Source organism: Parasteatoda tepidariorum, chromosome 10 (assembly GCF_043381705.1).
Source record: "Parasteatoda tepidariorum isolate YZ-2023 chromosome 10, CAS_Ptep_4.0, whole genome shotgun sequence".
Lineage (NCBI taxonomy): Eukaryota > Metazoa > Arthropoda > Arachnida > Araneae > Theridiidae > Parasteatoda > Parasteatoda tepidariorum.
The window spans coordinates 19,860,700-19,882,611 of NC_092213.1; the positions used below are offsets into that span (position 1 = coordinate 19,860,700).

General features: G+C 32.1%; 2 protein-coding genes across 2 annotated transcripts in view; both read right to left on the reverse strand.

Annotated features, from left to right (window-relative positions):
- LOC107442552 (acid-sensing ion channel 5-like) overlaps nt 1-1,285 on the reverse strand; it is a gene marked incomplete in the record, with an annotated part of 58,460 nt that extends 57,175 nt beyond the window's left edge. Inside the window, 1 exon segment of the mRNA XM_071186718.1 lies at nt 1,077-1,285.
- A 1,108-nt stretch (nt 1,286-2,393) lies between these two features.
- Nucleotides 2,394-21,487, reverse strand: LOC107442551 (pickpocket 15). Its single transcript, XM_071186907.1, has 7 exons — nt 21,334-21,487; nt 18,299-18,573; nt 13,105-13,295; nt 10,380-10,635; nt 6,860-7,050; nt 4,665-4,795; nt 2,394-2,759 (listed from the first exon to the last, which is right to left on the reverse strand). Exons 2-7 carry the CDS (start codon nt 18,433-18,435, stop codon nt 2,394-2,396), a joined length of 1,272 nt encoding a protein of 423 aa, XP_071043008.1. The 5' UTR covers nt 18,436-18,573; nt 21,334-21,487.
- Between the last annotated feature and the right edge of the window lie 425 nt (nt 21,488-21,912).

A 21,912-nucleotide genomic window follows, 5' to 3' on the forward strand; every position in this document is an offset into this window, starting at 1 on the left:
TCAATAGCTCCAGGGAGCTTCCCAAAATAAGTTGAAATAAAAGTCAGTTCATTTTTAATTTTAGAACTGCTAAGCAGATTTTTACTTTTTCTTATGGATATTGCCTCTTCATCCGAAAAGCTGGTAAGGACTCGAGTAACTTCCTCAAAATTTGTGCAGTAGTATGAGACTGCTGAAATCCATGTTCCCCATCTCGTAAGGATCGGTTTAGGAGGTAATTGAATGTCTGGTGCAATTTCTTTGAACACTTGAACTCTTGAAGGGGCTTTCACAAATACTTTTTTCACACTAGAAACAAGCGAGTCTACCTCAGGATAGAGACCTCTTACTTCCTCTGCTATCCTGTGCAATGCATGAGCAAGGCACGTTAGATGGATCATATTAGGAAATAAAACTTTTATGGCATTTCCAGCTTTAAGTGTATTCTATTCTCTATTCAAACAACACTGTCAATCTCATGGACAGAAAAATGTCTTTCACCTGCCTTGCTCACTCAAGCACGAGTACACTATCAGCTCAGATGAATAGCCATTGTACAGTGCGAGGGGTGACCACTGCCTCAGAGGGAGGGAGTTGTCCCAAAAGGAATTAAGTCCTAATCTCTATAAATGCATTACAATACGTCGGATGACAGTCAACCATTTCTGTTCTTCAAAATTTATGCTCGGTCAAAAGTACAAAAAGCTTTGCAGAAAAACTTTCAATTAGACAGAAATAGGCATTTATGAACAAAAGGAAAGAAAAAGGCATTTTCAGAAGAAAACGTTTAAAAAAGGCAGAAAAGGGCATTTATGGCATTTTGCCTGAACTTCCGGGCTCTACAAATAACACATCAAACGAATAAGGAATGCTACCGAATGGGCGACTGCTATCAATCATATCCCATACAATCTCTGGCGCTCTTGCATCATGTCATACCCAACGTAATTAAACATCAACGACCACCATCTGTCTGTAAAAAAGAATATTACTTGCTATTTAGTCATACACTACACTATCACAATTAAAATGACATTAATTTAAATAAAATAAAGTTTTTCACCATTTCTATCTATTACAGGACAATAGCAATTCCTTTCATTCAGACGGTTTTCTGTACAATGATGTCAGAACTAATTAAATAGCTGGATATTTTGACGCTAATATAGTTTAAACATCTTCACTCTCTTACCCCTTAATGGGCAATCTCCATTTCTTAACGAAAACTATGTCTTATATTTTCCAATAACGGGTTCATTGCACTTTGTTACTCAAATTCGGTCTGAATCAATCAACTTCAAAATAATTCCAAAAATATCGTCTGCTTTTTTTAAAATATTTTTTCTACAATGTTGCATTGCTTTTAATTATTGCTTAAGTTAGCCTGATTTTTATAGCTCTCAAACGATTAACAATTTATTGTGAAAACAGAATACTCTACGGCAGGGGTGGCGAACCTGTATGTATCAACGTGCCAATCTTTCTAGAAAAATGTTTAATGAGATCATAGACGTGCCATCAAACAATTTTGACTTACGTGATTATTGGGAAATTAATAATACTAAATACTATCGATTCAAAACTCTTTATTTACTTATTATTTATTATGAAATTCTTAATATTTATTAATTCAAAACTTATTATTTATTACGAAAATTTTTTTTGCAATGTATCAGCTTTATGCATAATTAAACTTTAAAGTAACATCAGTGTGTCTTCTGTTGTTGCAGATTAGATGACAAATATCTTATATTAGGGTTGTAAGCAGAATGCATGCTGATGTGGAGTCGTCTGTCAAACGGTTTCTAAGCGAGTGTTTAATGTTAGTCATCTCTGAAAATATTGACTCGCAGGCATAGATAGACGAAGATATAGTTAAAATAGCACGAGCCAGCTTCTTCAAACAGTTAAATGTGTCTGGTAACAAATTCCATGCTTCCAAAATTTTGTTATTGACATTTTTACTTCTATTGCTTGTCAATCTTTCTGTTTCGATTAATTCCAACTCTTTTCTTGTTTCAATATGAACTAGACTGGAAATCAATCAGCTGCATTTCAAATTCTTCAATTTCCAACCAATGGAATTGGGACAAGTTCAATTTATCTAATAAAGTCACATCAGGGTACATAATAAACTTGAGTGTTTCTGATAATTCCTTGAACTGGGAAAATCGAGCTGAAAATTCCTTGGTTGAAGAATCAATAACAGAAAAAAAAATTTCAGTGACTGTTTCTTCACCTAGTTTCTCATGTATATCTAAATCGTTTATATATTTTTTTTTAAGTTTGGAAAATACTTGTAGTTTCTCGTAATAATATCGTTACTGAAAGCATGCAGTTTAGCATCAAAAGCGCGAATGAGATCTATCATGGCGATACTCGCTTTATTTGTATCTTGCAGCTTCACATTCAATTCATTGAAACGTTGGCATATGTCTGTAAAAAACATCAATTTTGAAAGCCACATAACATCCAACAACTGTGGGTATTGTTCTATTTTCCAGAAACAGTCTGATTTCTTCCAAGCAATCAACGAATCTTTGAAGTACGTTCCCGCGGCTCAACCAGCGAACATTATTATACATCAGTAAGCCATTATACACCGAGTTGACTTCATCCAACAGAGCATCAAACTTTCGTTTATTTAAAGCTTGCGAGGAAATGAGGTTGACTATTTTTGTGACTACCGTCATTACATCATTAAGAGATGTTAAACCACACTTAGCACCTTGGCGAACAAAGAGCTCAGAGTATCCTTTGGCCAAGCTTAGCACACAAGGCTTGTTGATGAATGAGGCAGTGGAATTCAAGAATCAAGTGCCCTATGTATGTTTGAAATAAACTTATGAAACCATTTTTTTGCCCACCATACTTGGAGCACCATCAGTTGTTACCGAAATAATTTTTTTCAAATCAATCTCTTTCTCAATAAGTGAACTTTTAATAGCCGTACAAATATCTGTGCCCTTTATAGTTGTTAGCAACGATGTGATCACAATTAATTCTTCCTTAATGACTTAATGACGTAATTCCTACACAATATCGAGCAATAACAGCTAAACGTGCAGATTTAGTGATGTCAGGGCTTTCGTCAAGACACAGCAATATAAAAAGAGCGGAAATAATGTCAATTTTTTGTTGATCTGTTGCATTTCCGGCCAATTTCAATATTCTTTCTTTTATTATACTTCTAGATAGGGGTATCTTTGATGCGCTGAATTATCTTATCTTTGTTATCGAAATCCTCCAAAAGTGAGGGCGCTCATGCTAACCAGGCTTCCTTCAAAAACTCTCCCTCTTGAAAAGGTTTACTATGCCGAGCAATGATATTTGCAGCCGAGTAACTTGCCGCACTCGTATGACAATTTTTGCCAACATATTTAATCATAGAAGTGGACTGTTTATTTTTGTCATTGCACTTGCAATTAATTCCTTTTGCTCTGGTTCACTTTTTTGACTAACGAATTTGTGATTTGTTTCAAAATGCCGTTTTACAGACGATGTTCTACATACCACTGTTCCAGTACAAAAAACACATACTGCTTTGTCTCCTTTACTAATCATGCCATATCTTTGTCCACCAAGTTTGAAATTCTATGATATGCTTACTATTTTACACTTTTGTTTTCCTTGCTGAACTAGCTATGTTAAATAACAGTTAAAAATCGCAAATATAACACAAATAAACTTTAAAATACAAAATGCAGTTGTGTCAACGAAATTGACTATTATGCTTTGCGTAAACAAATAATGCATCACTATACTTCGTTTCACCTCAAGATTTCACTACAGGGAAAGATAGGAAATATAATACTACGCTTTTGAAAAGTAGCTCTTCGCTATTTTGGAATTAATTGCAGTTTAAAAGTGCCTATAAATACAAATAAATGTTGCATAATAAGAAAAGTTTATCTTTGAACATGTATTACAAATTTTATCGTGTTTAACTGTACTTAATTTATAAATACCTTCTCAGGAAAGCGAATGTACAAACTTTAGTTTGACGCCCAAGGGACGAAAGAATGAAAAATTAGCGCGTTGGCTATGCTTTTGCTCTGGCTAGACCAATTGTTTCGAGTCTCTTTGCCTTCACTTAGGCGTCATATTATATCCTGTGCAGTTTTTGTTTCGCTTTCACTTGCATAGCTTAATTGTTCTTTTGTTTTACTTTCTATTAGCTATTATATGTTAATATTTTTGCTAGTTATTTATTGTTAGCTTGTTTTTTATGGTTATTAATTGCTTTTTTTGCATTAATTGTTAATTTTTTCAAATAATTGTTAATTTTTTGTTTTTGTTTTTTGTGAATTTTAATTCAATTGTTAATATAATTCATAGTGAACTTTGTGATTGGTGGAGTGCCCAAAATATTGTGTCACGTGCCATTGGTTCGCCATCCCTGCTCTACGGTGTTTAGGATAAATTTATCCTCGAACAAGTACGTTTCTTTTTAACCACGTGGAATCTGACGGAAAATTAAAGAATTGAATTAAATACTTATTGTTTTAATCGCAATGTTGTAGTTCAACGGAGAGTCATTCGATAACATTTTACATGAACAGACAGAACAAAGTATTTCTTTGTGAGAACTTAACTTTATATTTCGTATTAAGTTAATTATATTAAGTTATTTTAAAATATCAAATCAGAATGCTTCAGGGATCGCTTACGTCTGTCATTCTTACTTTTTCTAGGGTCACAGATATCTCTGTAATCTTGTCAGGGAAAATTTTTTCACCTTTGGATGCTTCAGCAATATAGAATTCTGAAACTGGATCTGTAAAAAAAACACTGAACCCTCTAGGGACTGCTCCACCTAAACGGAAAAAAAAGTGGTAAAAGGAAATTTGAAAATTGAGCTAGGAACAATTTGTGGACATTAAAATTATGCTATCAGCAGCATTCTAAAATGTGTAGAGTAGCACGGTTTTGATTCATGCTAAAATTTTAAGTTTGTGAAGCAAAACTATTTATCTATTTATCGAATAGGTATGATTTCGTTCATATGTTTACGATGTTAGTATATTTGTTCAGCAACGCAGCTGTCTAATAAATATTAGGCTTTTTAGTCTTTTTTGTGAAAATTAAAATATTTATGCTACTAAAATTCTGTTTTCCTTTAATTAAATTTATTTAAGCAAACATGTATGAGTTATAAATGTTTACATTTAGAATGAATAAAAAATATAGGCAGGCATACTAACTGGTTACTTAAGTTTCTGCCCTGTTAGAGTTCGAAAACAAAATCAAGGCTTTTGCTACAAACGTTTTTCGTAATTTAAGAGTGGGCTTCCTTAGATTTTTCTATTTTTGAAATTAAGCTTAATGTTTTTGCACGTGTTTAAATTTAGGTTGTATGTTTCCACTATTTATTCTAAGCAATTAAATTATACATTTTAAATAATAATTGTTGCTGTCCCGTTTGATCAGTACGAGATTGCCTTTTAAATAATTTATTTATAAGGAAATGGTCGATTACTGTGAAATAGTGAAAAGCTGGGTAAAGTGTCTTTGCCAGTTTTTTTTTAATACAGGCTCACGTTCTCAAATTAATCCATTTATCGTTGTACCTTTATATCGTTACTTTGAACCAACGTATGGTGCAAATTTGCTGAAACCTTAAAAAATTGATGAATTTAACCATATTTCCGTTCAGGTTGAACCATAGTATTGTTGATGAGACTTATTATATGGTTCAACGTAACACAATATTGTGGTTGTAGAAAATCTTTTCCCTGGATTTCCTTTACACGCCTTTTCCCTGGATTTTCAAAAATATTAAACACGTATTTTTTTAAAGTATCGATCCAAAATATTTTTTAATTATTAAGTTGTCGTGACACACTCAATGAAAAAGTAACTTCAAAATTTCAGGAAAAAAAAGTACAGAAGTATAATCTCAGTACAGAAGTACAAAAAATACAGAAGTATAAGAAGTTATCTCGTTTTCCTGAAAAAAAAGGGGAAATTTTTCAATGGGGGAGTTTTTCTTCTAATTTCTACATCAATTCTTTACCACTTTCATTGTAGCAATGTCGCGCTTATGTAGTTAAACCTTTGTAGTTAAAATTTAAGCAGAATTCGAATTTACGTAAAACTTATTTTACTTTAAAAAATAATAATTAATTACTCACTATAAGGGCTTATTTGTGTTTGCAGGCATAAGAATAATGGTAATAAAATAAAAATAATATCGCGAAGGCAATAAAAATTATGCTGCTGGCGTCATTTTGTAGAAATTTTGTAAAGGCAAAATATTATGGATTTGAATGCACTTAAATGTTGATAAATAAGTCGCTAGATGTGCTGAAAAAAATGTGCAGAAGACGAGTGATTTCGTCCCTTATAGCATAGTGAATCTTTCTGGAAAACGACTTATCTCGTCCATCATGATGAAAGACTATGTTCACAAGTTAAATACCTGAAAATATTAGGGGAACCGGAAAGTTATGTCATTTCGGCACATTAAATGTTCGTTAGTCTTAAAAAACAATTCATTTTTTTCAATCCATTTCGATTTACTTCAGATCCGGCATTGTAAGGTAAATACATTATTGATTAAAAATAAAATCTTGATTACAAATATCAAATGCACCGACACGTCATTACTTTCCGGTCCCCTAAATAAACAATGCTAGATTAAAAAGAACAATGTTTGATCACAATTCAATTTAAAAATTTGTATCTTTTTTCCCCCTACAAACTTCTTATTAAAATTAATTGATTGGAGCATTTTAGAAATTGTAGGGAGTTTTTCTTTCATAACTATAATTACACAAAGAGAAACAGTTTAGCTTCATTTAAACGTAAATGAAACCTAAATGCTTTTAAAACACGTGTTCTCGAATCAAATTCTAGATTAACAGAAATACGATTTTACCGATATCTGGAGGTGAGAGTAAATCAAATATGAAAGTAAATTTCATATCCATTGAACGGCTTGTTTCATCAACTTCTGTTAAACTTTCAAACGTATAACACAAGCCGAAAGATGTTAGTATGGGCTTGAATGAGTCGCAGCAATTGAAGGAATTTATTGACGCCATGCAGTGACTGAAAAAATTTTCACACCTGGAAATTCAGAGAAAGTTAAAATAGGTTAGTAAAGAGATGCAAATTTACCACATACTTAAGCAGTTGAAAAATAATAAAAAACGAGTTAATTAAAAACGTAAAGCGTGAGCTCATTGAAAAGCAAAACATGAGTTAATTAAGGAACAAAAAACGAGTATATAACATTATTTGTATAGTGATTTTAATTATGCAAGGACAAACCATGCCATTATTTGTAATGAAACTTGAACGACATTTTTCATTAAACATTTTTTTATTATAGGTTACAAAAATAAATTCTCATGAAAATGTCATGAAAACATTTTGTTATATTAGTGTGCACCTGTGAAATATGTAATGGAAAAAAAAATTTAAATTAAAGACCATGGTTGAAAAATTTTCATAAGCCAGAAGTTGCGTCAAATATATTTTTTCCGCTACTGCTGCCCCTGGGGAAAATATGCTCCCCATAAAGTTTTTTTTTATTATTTAATATTTGATGAGTATCAACAATGAGTATCAACTATACCGATACCTCCACGCACATCGAGATTGGAGAGTATAAATTTGAAAAGGTGAGCTCTTTCACCTACCTTGGCTCTGAAATCAACTCCGAAAACTCAATTTCCACAGAAGTAAGGAAGAGAGTAACTGCAGCCAACAAGTGCTTTTATGGCATAAGAAAATTCCTTAAATCTGACAACATTAAAAGAGACACCAAGTTGCTAATATATAAAAGCCTAATAAGATCAGTTCTCACTTACGCATCTGAAACCTGGACCTTGTCCCAAGCTGATGAGAGGACCATCGCTGCTTTCGAGAGGAAGATACTCCGGTCCATTTTTGGTGGTGTGTGTGACAAGGGAGTGTGGAGAAGGAGAACTAACTCTGAACTCTACAGGATATTCAGAGAACCGGACATTCTGATGTACCATAAGATTCAGCGCATGAAATGGGCCGGACACATTGTAAGAATGAATGATGACAGAACAACTAAAAGAATCTTTTTGGCAAGGCCAACTGGAGCTAGAAAGAGAGGCAGACCCCGACTGAGATGGGCGGATTGCCTCCAAAGGGACTTTGCCACAATCAAGGTCAGAGACTGGAAAGCCGTGGCATGCAGAAGAAAGGACTGGTGCAGTCTTCTTGAGAAAGCCAGGGTCCACCGAGGACTGTCGAGCTACTGATGATGATGATTTTTTAAAATTATTTTTATTATTCTCCTATTTATTATATTTTATTATAATTTAAATTAACTTTTTTAACAAAATTTAAACTTTTAAAAGCAAAAAAAAAAATGATAAATGTTTTATTTTTTATTTTTAATGAAAATATATATAATTAAAATTTAACAAAATATAATTTTAATTAAATTTTTTTAATTTTATGAACTGATTTTTTTTGATTTTGCAATAAATATTTTAAATTTTCACTAAAATTAATTTAAAAAATACACTATATTATATTATAATTCTTCTTAAAAAAGATCAAGATAATAATAAAGGATACACAGAAATAAACTGTATATTACTGCAAAAGATAATCTCTTTGAAAATATAAACTATTAACTTTGAAAATATAAAGGTCCATTCAATAATTTTCTGCAAGTTAGAAAATTAAAGCTTTGTTTTGAACTTACTTCAATTGTGGCTTTAGCGAAGGAACTTTAAAAAACCACTTTAAGCAGCTGATGTTCAGTAAACTCATTCTAAGTTTAAGTTTTTTGCGTCTTAAGATTTAGTACTTTTGATACAATATTAATGGATATTGTACCAAATAAATAAACAAGCAAACATGACGCTTTGCTTTATGAAAACATAACTGATTGTGATTGGTAAATATAGATAGAGTGTTCGAAATCCTCAGAATCCACACAAATTTTAGTCATTAAAAGGGTGGAGAAAATCACACGCAAAGTAAATGTCACGTCAGTCATCGGTGCCTGACACAGAATTTTTCATTTAGGCCTCATTAGTTATCGGTCATTGACAGTGTAGAATCTGATATGAATCTAAAACATTTACATTATTTAACGTAATTGCTGAAAATTTGAAAATTTACTTAAATGTTGAGTATCACGTAAGTCATCGGTGCCTGACACTGAACTTTTCATTAAGATGCGTCAATCATCGGTAACTAACAATGTAGATTGTGATATAAAACTAAAACAAAAATTACACTATTTTAAGTAATTACTGAAAATTTATTAGAAATTAATTCATTCAAATCAAATTTTAATTGACTTCGATTGCTTGCATTGATTGGGATTTCATTAAAAATACGTGTGACGCCTTAACGTTTTAAAACATGTTGTCCTTATTATCATCCCGCTTTCCCCCTTATAAATTAAATTATTATAAGAAATAAGTATAAAAACACGTCCAATTACTGAAGTTGGTATCTAAGTTTGTTTTGTTTTGTTCATTTACGTCGCAGTAGAGCTGCACAATGGGCTATTGGCGATGGTCTGGGAAACATCTTTGAGGATGATCCGAAGACATGCCATCACAATTTTGATCCTCCGCAGAGGGGATGGCACCCCTTCTTTGGTAGCCCGACGACCTGCACGCGAAGTCGAGAACTTTACGGTAGAACAGTTTAACGAGGACCAATACCGCACACCCTCGGTCCCTACACAGACTGATCCAAGTGGTCATCCACCTGCACACTGACCGCAGCCAGTTACGCTTGACTTCGGTGATCTGCTGGGAACCGTGTCTTAACGATCAGTCCACTGCGGGACTGTATGAAACTCAATTAGATTGTCATTAGATTAGATTGTTGAATAAAATGGGGTGAAACAAGACAACCCAAATTGTAAGGGGAAAGCTAATTCAGATTAACCGACTAATGCTGCAATGTTTTTATGTTTAATTTTATTTTATAACCGTCGTTGAACAGCCGACCCAATTTTTTGGGCTTACAACTACTAACGTTCAACTGCGTAACCTTGTAATTTTGAACCTAATCCAGAAGACAAAGGAACTCCTGGATCAAGCATTGGGAGAAATTTGTGGAGGATTTCTTGATGGAACTAACCCGCATTTGCTTTAAATGGAAAGGAAGATCACGAGAACCTCCCACGGTTAGCCTGACGGTAAAGGGACTCTCACCCATAATCCGTCTACCACTGAGGATATTTCACGTCAGCACTGTGGTGCCGATTTGTTCCGATCAGCCATTGATGGGGATTCGAACTCGGTTCTCCTGATTGGAACTCTCCGTTCCCTGAGCCTTCGCGGCTCCTTGCTGCAATGTTTGGAAATGGCACAATCTTAGTGCCATTATAACACTTTATAAACACTTTAAAAATATCTTTAAAAAACAGTCTTTCAAAATAATTATACCTGACGCCATTTTCGAGCATGAATTTCTTTAAATCAAAATGCGGATTCATCCTCTTCAGTACTTTGTATCGGTTTTCTTGTCTCATAAGATTCTGTTTGAAGGCATTCAATTTTGGTTTGAGGCTCTGATCAGTGCTGATATTTACCATTCCTAATTGAATAATCATAGCTGTTTCTCGAGGAGTTAGAGAAATAAAGGGATAGCCAAAACTCAAGGATGCATATTCCACGATGGATAAAAAAGTTTCGTTAAGATCTGAAATAAAAAAATAAAGTAAAGGGATCTGAATAATAAATAAAGGGGATCTGTAAGGGGATCTGAAATAATAAATAAAGTATATCAAAGAACTTTACTGTTTTAAATTTTTAAGCCTTTATTAGCAGTTTACAGACATGATTGTAGATAATTAACATTATGTCGGTAAATTTTTAAAGGTATTGTCTTATAAAGGATATGTCAATTGAATAAACAATTTATTTATAAATGATTAAAAATTTATAATACGGATTTAAATAATGGTTTAGAACAAACAATTTTTAAAAAATGGAATCTGAGAAAACTGTAAGAGAAAAGTAATTGAAGAGCCGAGGGAATGAAAGTTCTAAGTAACATTTCAGTAAATTTGGGTAAAATATCTTTGATTTTACGTTGTCTATGGAAAACAAATATTATGCCTTCTCTTTACTTCTTTTTCGCACGTTTCCATTTGGCGAAATCTTAAAATCTTTAATACTTAATTGGGTACTTACACTTCAAGAAGAAGAAGATATCGGATACCTACACGTGTGTCATATAGTTATAAGCAAAATGGCGTGTTAAAGTTGAGCTCAATTTCTCCACATAAGTTAGAATGTTAATTAATGTTAAATTAATTAAATATTGCGCTGTATAGCACATCGATTCAGTTGAAATGTAATTCTTTCTCTTCCATGTCTTTTACATAGCTTAGATTTATTATTTGTTAATGTATTTTATTGTAACCCTGCTATATTTTTGGTTTTGGCATCTAGCAACTTCGATGTATAATTAGTTTGCTTATGTTCCACATGACTTCGTGCCTATCTTTGTGTTAAATAAGAAATAAATGGTGAAAGAATTGAATTCTTTGTTAAAGAATACAGATTATGTTACTTAAGAGAATTTATACTTGTCGGGCTTGGCTTACTCGAAATAGAATGGAAAGAGCAGTTTGTAGCGTAAGCAAATGCCACGTTTCAACAACCAATCAGGATCGAGATGCCCATACTTCGTCCCTTGCGTGTATCCCATTATTCAATTAAACTTTTCAAATTTTGCATTTTAAATTTTCTGCAAGAAGAACAGCAATTTAAAGTTACTTGTTTCTTGACGAATCATGACCAAATGTATTAGGGATTTTTTTTTCTTACCCGAAAAAAATACTCAAAGATCGTTAGCTATTACTGATGAAATTAATAAATGTGGTACAGTCAAATAATGCTTAAAAATAGTCTCAAAAAATTAGAGGGGAAAAAAAACGCCACTAAGTTCTTCAACTAGTTTAAGAAAATCTGACATCAGATCACTCATGGATTATAAAAATAAAAAATAATTAAGAATTAGAAAGATAAATTTATAGGTTTAATGTAAATAAAAATAGTTAAATTCATGTTTAGTTATTAAAATTGATTAAAAAGTAGAATTATTTAAAAAAAAATTTGATTTTAAAATATTTATAAAATAAAATAACTGTGTTCTAGTTTATACATATATATATTTTTTAATTTTAAAGTTCATTTCATCATTTTTGTGGCGTTTTTTTTCTCAAATTATATAAAATTTTTAACTTTTTTTGTACATCTGTTTAATATATTGTTGCTTAGTTATTTACGTATGATTGTTTAATATATCGTACTCAGCCCAAATTGCTTCCTGTTGTAAGATGTTTAGTTCGCAGAACTTGTGATGCACTATAGAAAAATTACTACAGTTTGTTTAATAATACTAAAAGAGAACCACACTAGTTCTCTTTTAATATTATTAAACAAACTGCAAGTTCTCTTTTGAACACAATTTAAATTTTACCTTGATTTTTTGCGTCTNTACAAAGAAAGGTAGAATGAGCGTATCGCAGTTTGCGTGCATTCATTTACTTTTTGGCCTGAGAGTGTAATTATTTACTACCGTAATTACATGTAATGTAATGTCGTACTAAAGACTGATTCGTCCAGAACAGATAAATGTGCAGCAGTACGCTATTTGGTCGCTAAAGATGATTGTATTATTCTTTTATTCTGGCACAGTGCTGTACAGATATCACGAGTCGTAATTCCATCTTCAACAATATCACCAACAACAACACTTGATTAATGAGATCACGGATTTTACTTGATTAGATTTGGAAGGTCTAGTTTTAGAGAGATTTCACACTCTTACGTAGTATCCTGTATGCTTCAGTACGTACGTTTTGCGTAACTCTGTAGAGAACTCAGCTTGCTTTTTGATAAGTGCGCTGTGTACGTCAGCTTGCGGAATGTTACTCGAGAATGTGCGGAATGTTACGAAAATCTGTATATTGAAGTCTGCTCAAAATGTAAACTTTTGCACGATTTCTTCACTACTGTTTATCCTAGATAGTGCTCGCCATTTCATCCATATTCTAAGTGGTGGCGCTTTTATCGCTGTTGTATTTCTGACGCTACCATACGTGCTCAATTTTCATTTAGGCAGATTCTATAGTCATTTGAAAATGAAATAAAATCTTACCTATTTTAAAAGACGGATTTCGACAGAGCGTGATGCGAGGATATTGTGGGAAGTACTGTGGATCTTCTATTAGCCCGCTGGAGAAGTCTTGATTAACGGAGTTGATGATGGTTGAATCTTTGTTCAGCATGTCATAAAGAAGTGATGCAATGATTAATGCAACGCTTAAGAAACAAAACGCCATGAGGGCCCTGCAATGACGTAAGCTTGTAAGAGTATTAGGTAACATTTGAAAATTGTATTTTGATTGAAGAAAAGATTTAAATGGTCACATTAAATACAGAGTGATTACAAATAAAGCTACTCTATTGAGATAAATTTAGTGTCCTACTTTGCATATGTTGCTGTTGACTTATTGAAAAAGTATAAATTTTTAATATTAACAGAGATAATTACCCATCAGGAATGTGCGGACCATCACCCGGTATGCACTTACCGGTTCTTTTCTGCATTGTTATTATTCGTAAGCGCATGTTATCAAAAATAAGATATAAGCAGATTAAAGTAGAATGTGTGTTACATAAATATTAGATTTAATGAATAAATTTTTTTTTATTTTTCTTTAGTCTAATTGCTTATATCGTTGTTTTTATTCCCTACTATTTATACCCACCAAACGATGCCATTATAGACTAAAGTAAGATTATTTTTTTAAAATTATTTTTTCAAACTTGTTCCTGTGAGAGGCCGGGATAGCCTGGTTGGTAGGGCATAGGGCCCATGTCCAACAGCTCGTGGGTTCTACCCCCACCGGCCGAAGACTCCCCGTGTGGTGAATTGTGATTTATGCACGCTAAACATGTCGAGTTGCAAAGTCCTACATGTTCCCATACCAAATCAACAACTCTAGGGGTACTGATCTAGGAGTTTCTTTGTCTTCTGGATTGTATTTGAGTCGTAAACTCAAAAATTGGGTCGCCTGTTCGTCGACGTATATAAACTTGTTCCTGTGTTTTGATTGGATAAACCTCTTTGCACGTGTTTATCTCTTTGCTTTTCTAATGCCATTTGATGTTTAGACCATGAGAAAAGTTATTGTTCTAGACCCTAAGAAGTGTTTAGAGAACCGAAACAGGTAAATCCAGTTTGTACTTATATCTGATAGTACAGTAAATCCAATTCTGTACTTCATTTGTGCTTTATTCACATTATTTTTCGCTTTAGTTTACGTAGCACAAAGTATACCCTATTCTTTTAGATAGACTTTTATAATTTGGCTAATGAGAATTTTTTATTGTATACTATGTCTAAGTAATGTATATAATAATTTCAGCATTTGCCCAATAATCGTTATTTTGACTAATAATCATGCCTTGTCTAATAATCATTAGGCATTCTATACATCGACCATCATTTTGTATATCACCGGTAAATTACGTATGCGATATGAGCTACAGGTAGAAGAAGCATACAATTAAAAAATAGTTCATATCTTAATTTATAAGGAGTTTAAGATTTAAAATATTTGTTAAAGCGTTGATTGGGAACTAATTTAATAGCAGTCGATACTGACGTAAAATCATTCCGCTCCATTCTATTACGGAAAAAAGGCTTAAAAGGCGGATTATTAATTTTGAAGAAACCAGTTAGTACCTTTCCTGCAATATAGAGATCAAACTTGGTACGTCATGTTGCTGCAACAGATCAAAAAAACCTTTGTGGTACCGTTGAATTTGCTGTTACGTGTTTTAAACGTGTCTTTTACCTAATTTATAACCGTTCTTGAGCAGCCGACCCAATTTTAAGTTTTCGTCTACCATTGTGCAACTCTGTTGCCTTGCAATTTTGAACCTAATCCAGGAGATAAGGGAACTTCTGAATAAAATCTTGAGAGAAATTTGTCTTCGTGGAAACTTTTTGATGGAATTAACCCGCATTTCCGTTACACGGAGAGAAGAAACCAAGAAAATCTTCCACGGTTAGCCTGAGGCTCAAGGGGACTCTAACCCAACATGAGTCCCTCTATAAATGAGGAAGTCCGCAATGTGGTCGGTGCTAGTTGGGTGTGGAATTCGTATCGACTAGCCATCGCTGGGATAGAACCGCGTCTCCTTATTGAGAGACGAGCGCTCTACAGACTGAGCCACAACGACTCTAAATTTAAACATGTTTTTTTATTATTTCATTTTAAAACCGTCGCTAAAAAGCCGACCCAAATTTTGGGCTTAGACCACCAATGTTCAACTATGTAGCCTTGTAATTTTGAACCCAATCCAGAGGACAAAGGAACTCCTGGATCAAGTATTGGAAGAAATTTTGCCTTCATGGAGGACTTTTTGATGGAATTAACCCGTATTTGCATAACATGGAGAGGAAGACCACAAGACCCTCCCACGACTAGCCTAACGGTAAAGGGGATTCTAATCCATGATCATTCTACCATTGAGGATATTTCGCGTCAGAACTGTGATCGGAGCAAGTCGGACGCGGAATTTGTATCGAATAGCGATTGCGGCTCTTAAACATGTTTTTGATGAAAATGGAATGTAATTGATCATGACTCAGATTAATTTAAATTTTGCGAATCCTATTTATGCTTTTATTCTTGATGTGTGCCCATTCTTCACCTAGTGATTGAATATTAAACTAACTTTTCACTGTAGATTTATCCCCCCCCACCTAATCAACATATAAACAGCGTTTCATCGACTTTTGTCAACTAGAATAAATTATGTGATGGTTTAAGTATAGGGTACCTACACAAATAATTATATTTACTATAATTTTCTCTTGATATTTTTCTGTGCATAATCAACCAATACATGTAAACATACCCTGTTTTTAATTTAAAATATGAAATATTTCAATGTTTCTCAAAATATTTAGTGAGTTACAAAAGTTGATATGCACTTGGAGTTTTATACCTACAGAAACAGCATTTTTCCTTTATACAATTTCTCAGGATAGTTTTTCATTTTATAATTATTAAGTTATTTTGGAATACTGTGATCCAAGTTTTCAACATTTGTGATATTTTTTCAATGCAAAAGTTTACTGGATCTAAACAGTATCTTTAAAAATATATGAGGTTTTTGTTATATAAAAATATATTAGGTAGTTTGCAAATATGCCTAGTATTTGATATTAGACAAAAATGGCTATCTCTACATTTTTACTATTATTTAAAAAGTTCAGAAACTCTTACCTTACGCGACAAATTATAACGTATAATTTTGTTTCCAAGCAAATAAACCTATTTCTGAAAGTTTTAATTACACTCTTTCAACAAAGCGTTTAAATTTTGCCTTGAAATAAAAAAATAGCTTCTAAAAGGTTTAATTACACCTCTTTAACAATGTGTTCAAATTTCGCGTTATAATAAATAATTAAATTTCTGAAAACATTGTACTTGGCCTTTCAGCAACGTGCAGAAATATTGTAATTAAATAAATACTACAACTTCTGAAAGCGTTGAACCCGGTGTTTTAAAACGTGACGATAATAAGTAATTAAATTTCTGAAAATATTGCACATGGTCTTTCAACAACGTGCCGAAAGATTGTAATAAAGTAAGCAATTCAATTTCAGAAAAAATTAACAGCAACACCAGACAAATTTGACCAAATTTCAGCAACGTGAAAAAATTCTGAATTAAATAAATAATACAATTTATGAAATCCTGAATCCGGAGTTTCAAAGCATGACAAAAATTCCAATCTCTAAATTTTTATTATTATTTAAGAAGTTATGAAGCTCTAACCTTATATGGGAAAATATAATATGTAATTTTGTCTTTAAACAAAAAAATTTCTGAAAACTTTCTACTTTGCCTTTCAACAGAGTGCAAAATTATCGCAATGAAATAAATAATACAATTCCAAAAAAATTTGACCACGACATTTAAACATCGTGCAAAAATTTTGCATTAAATTAAATAATACAATTCTCGAAAGTTTGAACCCGGCGTTTTAAAGCGTGCACAAATTGTGCATTGAAGTAAAAATGTAATTTCGAAATGTTTTGATCACGGCTTCTCATGACTAATTTTGTCTTGAAATAAATAAAACGACATCTGAAAGTATTGATGCCAGCCTTACAAAATGTCTTAACAATTTTTGAGATACGAAGTTTTAGAAGTGGTAATGCTGGAACTGAAAATATTGTACAGAACACATAATAGCTACATACTAATTTATGAGACTCAATGTAGTCGATGTGAAAATGAAAGTGATTGTGAGGGAAGTGAAAATACTGTTCCCAACGGAACACATAATAGCTACATACTAATTTATTTGACGCAATGTAGTCAACGTGAAAATGAAAGTGATATTGCGGGAAGTGAAAATACTGTTCCTAATGGAACACATAATAGCTACATACTAATTTATGAGACTCAATGTAGTCACTGTGAAAATGAAAGTGATGAAGCGGGAAGTGAAAATACTGTTCCCAACGGAACAGATAATACCTACATACTAATTTATGAGACTCAATGTAGTCACGGTGAAAATGAAAGTGATAAAGCGGGAAGTGAAAATACTGTTCCCAACGGAACGCATAATAGCTACATACTAATTTATGAGACTTAATGTAGTCAACGTGAAAATGAAAGTGATATTGCGGGAAGTGAAAATACTGTTCCTAATGGAACACATAATAGCTACATACTAATTTATGAGACTCACTGTGAAAATGAAAGTGATGAAGCGGGAAGTGAAAATACTGTTCCCGACGGAACGCATAATGCCTACATACTAATTTATGAGACTCAATGTAGCCACGGTGAAAATGAAAGTGATAAAGCGGGAAGTGAAAATACTGTTCCCAACGGAACGCATAATAGCTACATACTAATTTATGAGACTTAATGTAGTCAACGTGAAAATGAAAGTGATATTGCGGGAAGTGAAAATACTGTTCCTAATGGAACACATAATAGCTACATACTAATTTATGAGACTCACTGTGAAAATGAAAGTGATGAAGCGGGAAGTGAAAATACTGTTCCCGACGGAACGCATAATGCCTACATACTAATTTATGAGACTCAATGTAGTCGATGTGAAAATGAAAGTGATAATGCGGGAAGTGAAAATACTGTTCCCAACGGAACACATAATAACTACGCACTTATTTATGAGACTCAATGTGAAAATCTTTCTTTAAAAAAGTGAATAACAAAGCATGCATACACGCTAGTTTCTTGATTTTTCTCAACTCTCAGATATTAAAATTTGTATTGTATTTAACTTACGTGTAGAGTAACCAGCAGCATTTTGAAGACTTTTGAGGTAAACAAACACGAGAAGCTCCATGCAGGGTAGAGGTTTTGCCAAAATTGACAACAATTTCCTTCGCTTTTTTGTAATCTCCACATGTTTTCATTTTCATGATAGTCTCTTGCTTCTTAAGTGAGGTTTATAACCTTTTCTTTTTATCAGGCATACCACCATTGAGAATTCAATCAATTGCACTTTCATTCCGTTGGTATGGATAGTTTTTGCCACAACCTACTACCATTATAATACCCTGTAAGGGACATGTTGCATTTAAAAAATGACATTCAATCAGCCAACTTCAATTCAAAGAAAGTTATAACACTGCATAACTTTAAAAAAATTTATTTATTTTCGGCAGATGCACGATTAAAAACATCATTGTGTGACTAAATTTTACTAGTTTCGTAAAACTTTAAATAAAAAAAAGGTTTTATACAGGAAAATTCTAATAAATTTTCACGAAAATTTTACAGGAAAATTTTAATAAATTTAAAATAAACACTTTATTGACATTGGCTACTGTTGGAAATGCATTCTCAAATTTCATAGCACTTTCTTTGTTTGTGACGAAATTTTTATCTAGTATATGCTCCGAGCGAACATTTCGATAAAGTGAAAAAATTACTATCGTTTCATCAAAAGTAAAAGGGAAATATTTTGCCATTCTGATTTCTATCGTTTAGTTTTCAATCTAGTTTCGTCATTCTAGTTAACAATACACTGTGATGTGGTTCCAAGTTGAAAAATGTTTTCATCATATACTTGAGAGTTCGTGTTTCGTACCAAATGAGGTGGTTTTGTGACGAAATGATTCTCAAAATTGACGAAGTGCAATGTAAAGACTGGTGAATTGTCTAAAATGAGAGTTTTGTCGCTTAAAGTAAGCCTATTTAGCTGCTAATTTGTTGCTGATGTTAACCAACTCATAGTATATTAAGAGGCTAAGGTTTGATTAATAAGAATTAAATTATGTGTAAAGATAATAAAAATACTATTCGCGATCGCAACGAAGTATAGGGGGTGCTGACGTAGGAGACGAATACCTGCGATTTCTATATGAACAGTTACTCTGGAGACGTCTTTAATGTAGCGTGTAGTATTGTAACGTTCCTTCTTTAATGTGGCTTATTAAATTTGAAAAAGAAAAATTTATGATATTCTTTCTTGTGTAAACGAAAACAAAATGGTATCTCTTTTTTTTAGAGAAAGAACATCCAAAACACATTGGAAAAATATTTGTACATAAACAGAAAAAAATATGTATCTTCTTATTAGAGTTAAAACCTAATGCACGAGAAATAGTTCTACTAAATCTAATGATATAACATGAAAGGCCTATTTAATTTTTACATTCCACAATTTTAAGAATCATATTACTTCAAACATTAAAATAAGCAAAAAGTATACATAAGCCTCATAATTGTATATAATTTAATTTTGTAAAATAAGTTTTTTGACTACAAATTTTATCAGAAAATTTTAAGTTTCAATAAAAATCATTATTTAGAAACTAAAAAGCATAAAATAAAGAATGCTTACAAAAAAACAATTCTAAAATTTCCCGCATTAAAATAAAAAACTTTCATGTTTTTTTGTTGTTTTTATTCATAATTGGACGTAGAAAACCATTCTACGGAAAATTATCATCAAATAAGAAAAAAAAATTCTTAAGCATAAATTTTCTATTAAAAAAATCATAACTCTTACCTGATTTATATGGATCATTCTCACGAAAACTGTCATTTTTCAGTTCATAAAATCCCAAAAAAGTAAAGTGAATAAAAAGCTCTGAAACTTTTTATATTAATAGAAATATGTAATGGCATTATAAAGAAAGTATATATCCTATAAATTATACTTAATATTTAANATCACGATATGAATTTCAATATGTAGCTTGAGAAACAGAATAGCTTAATTCTAGTTTAAATTATTCTTTCAAAACTAAAAATACTTACCAAGAAAACGATAAAAAATTTATTAATAATCAGCACAAATGATACTATTTCACGTAATTCGGATGATTCTTTATTGTTGTTTTCCGATAGATACAGAAATATATACTATTCTATAAAGAAGAAGAATATTCTATAACTATTACAGTTCCGTATGTTCTGAATTCACATTTATCCATTGGAATGAAGAAAGCAATGTTGTCTTCTCCTTAATTTGTAATGAATTGAAGACCAAAAAAAATGTATTTTATCGTAGTACACACATCTGTAACAGTATGCGATCCCAAAGTTGCAAGTTTGTTGATAATAGAAAGGTAAAAATTATTGAGAAATTGTTCTTCAAATGCTTTTGGCGTGTTCTGCTTCAATGTTTTACATGTTCTGGTTAGTTTTCTCAAGTTCTTCTGCTTTTTCCTTAGGGAAATTTTGCTTTTTATTTGCTTCTAAGAAAATGGCGAACGTCTTTGCCAATGGTTATGATAGAACTCATGCGGATATTTTCAGGCTCCCGCTAGAGGGAGTACTCAAACGTTGCGATCGCGAATTATATGTTATAACTAGTTACTGTATTAAAAAACAATGAAATTAAGGGAATATTCGATCCAATGTTGAACCATAATATTGTGCAAACTTGGTGCAACTGCATCCTTATTAAGATGCTAAATTTAGCGTTTCTGTTCAAGTTTAACAAAACTATCGCGTAATCAAGTTCAGAATGATTTAATTTAGACGATAATATTTTTCCGAATCAAGATTTATTGCCAATATTTATGATATTTTTTGTTGCAAATTTGTGTTCTCACGCGCACTAAAAGTTCCAATAATTTACTTGCAACATTTTAGAATAAACCACTTCTGAATTCAATTAAACATTCTATAAAAGGATTACAGGAACATAAGAAAGCGAAAGCATTTTTTTAAGAAGGAACATAGCGTCTGCAAATACTTTAATAAAAATTTAAAGAAAACTTTGAAAAAATAAAGCTTTTACAAAAGAGGAATATATAAAATAAATTGACTGAAAAATTATTGGAACTTATACTTTCAGTACATACCTTCAGATATCATGGAAATTATTTTGTTTAATACTATATTCGTAAATAATAAATACAACTCGAGTTTTAGACGCCAAAAATGTTCTAAAGTTACAGCTATGGCACTAACTCCTAAAGGCGGAAAAAATAGTTGCACAAGTCATCCACGTAAAGATAGTCACGTAACTTCAGCTCTGGACTAAAAAAGAAACAAATAAAAAAATTAGTTCGAAAAATCCATACACGAGGCTTACAATTAATCCTGTGTCAAGTTTCCACGATGTTCCGATGTATTAAGGAATATAGAAGAATCCATTAGATGAAATATGTTAACATAAAATTTCATACTAATTATCGATTAATCTGGCGAAAACACGTCAATAATTATGCATTTTGGCCAACAATTTGCGAGCTAATGGACTTTTTACTTCACTAAAGAATAGTTTAGAAAGAAGTGAGCAATAATTTTTTCGTTTTGCTTATCTTTCATTATGCTGTTAAAAGTAGGAAGTCTTTATAATGAGTAAAGGCACTTTTATCTATTTTATTTTGATGAAAGCGACAGAAACGTTTTTGCGTGATGTTATTAAAAGGCGTCAA

Bases quoted from the DNA above. Each gene is read 5' to 3' on its own strand.
- LOC107442551 (XM_071186907.1), bottom strand. From the start codon at position 18,435: ATGAAAATGAAAACATGTGGAGATTACAAAAAAGCGAAGGAAATTGTT. The intron at 10,636-13,104 runs GTAAGATTTTAT...TTTTTATTTCAG, and splicing joins AAATCCGTCTTTTAAAATAG to ATCTTAACGAAACTTTTTTA. The intron at 2,760-4,664 runs GTAAGAATGACA...TTCATCAACAAG, and splicing joins TATCTGTGACCCTAGAAAAA to CCTTGTGTGCTAAGCTTGGC.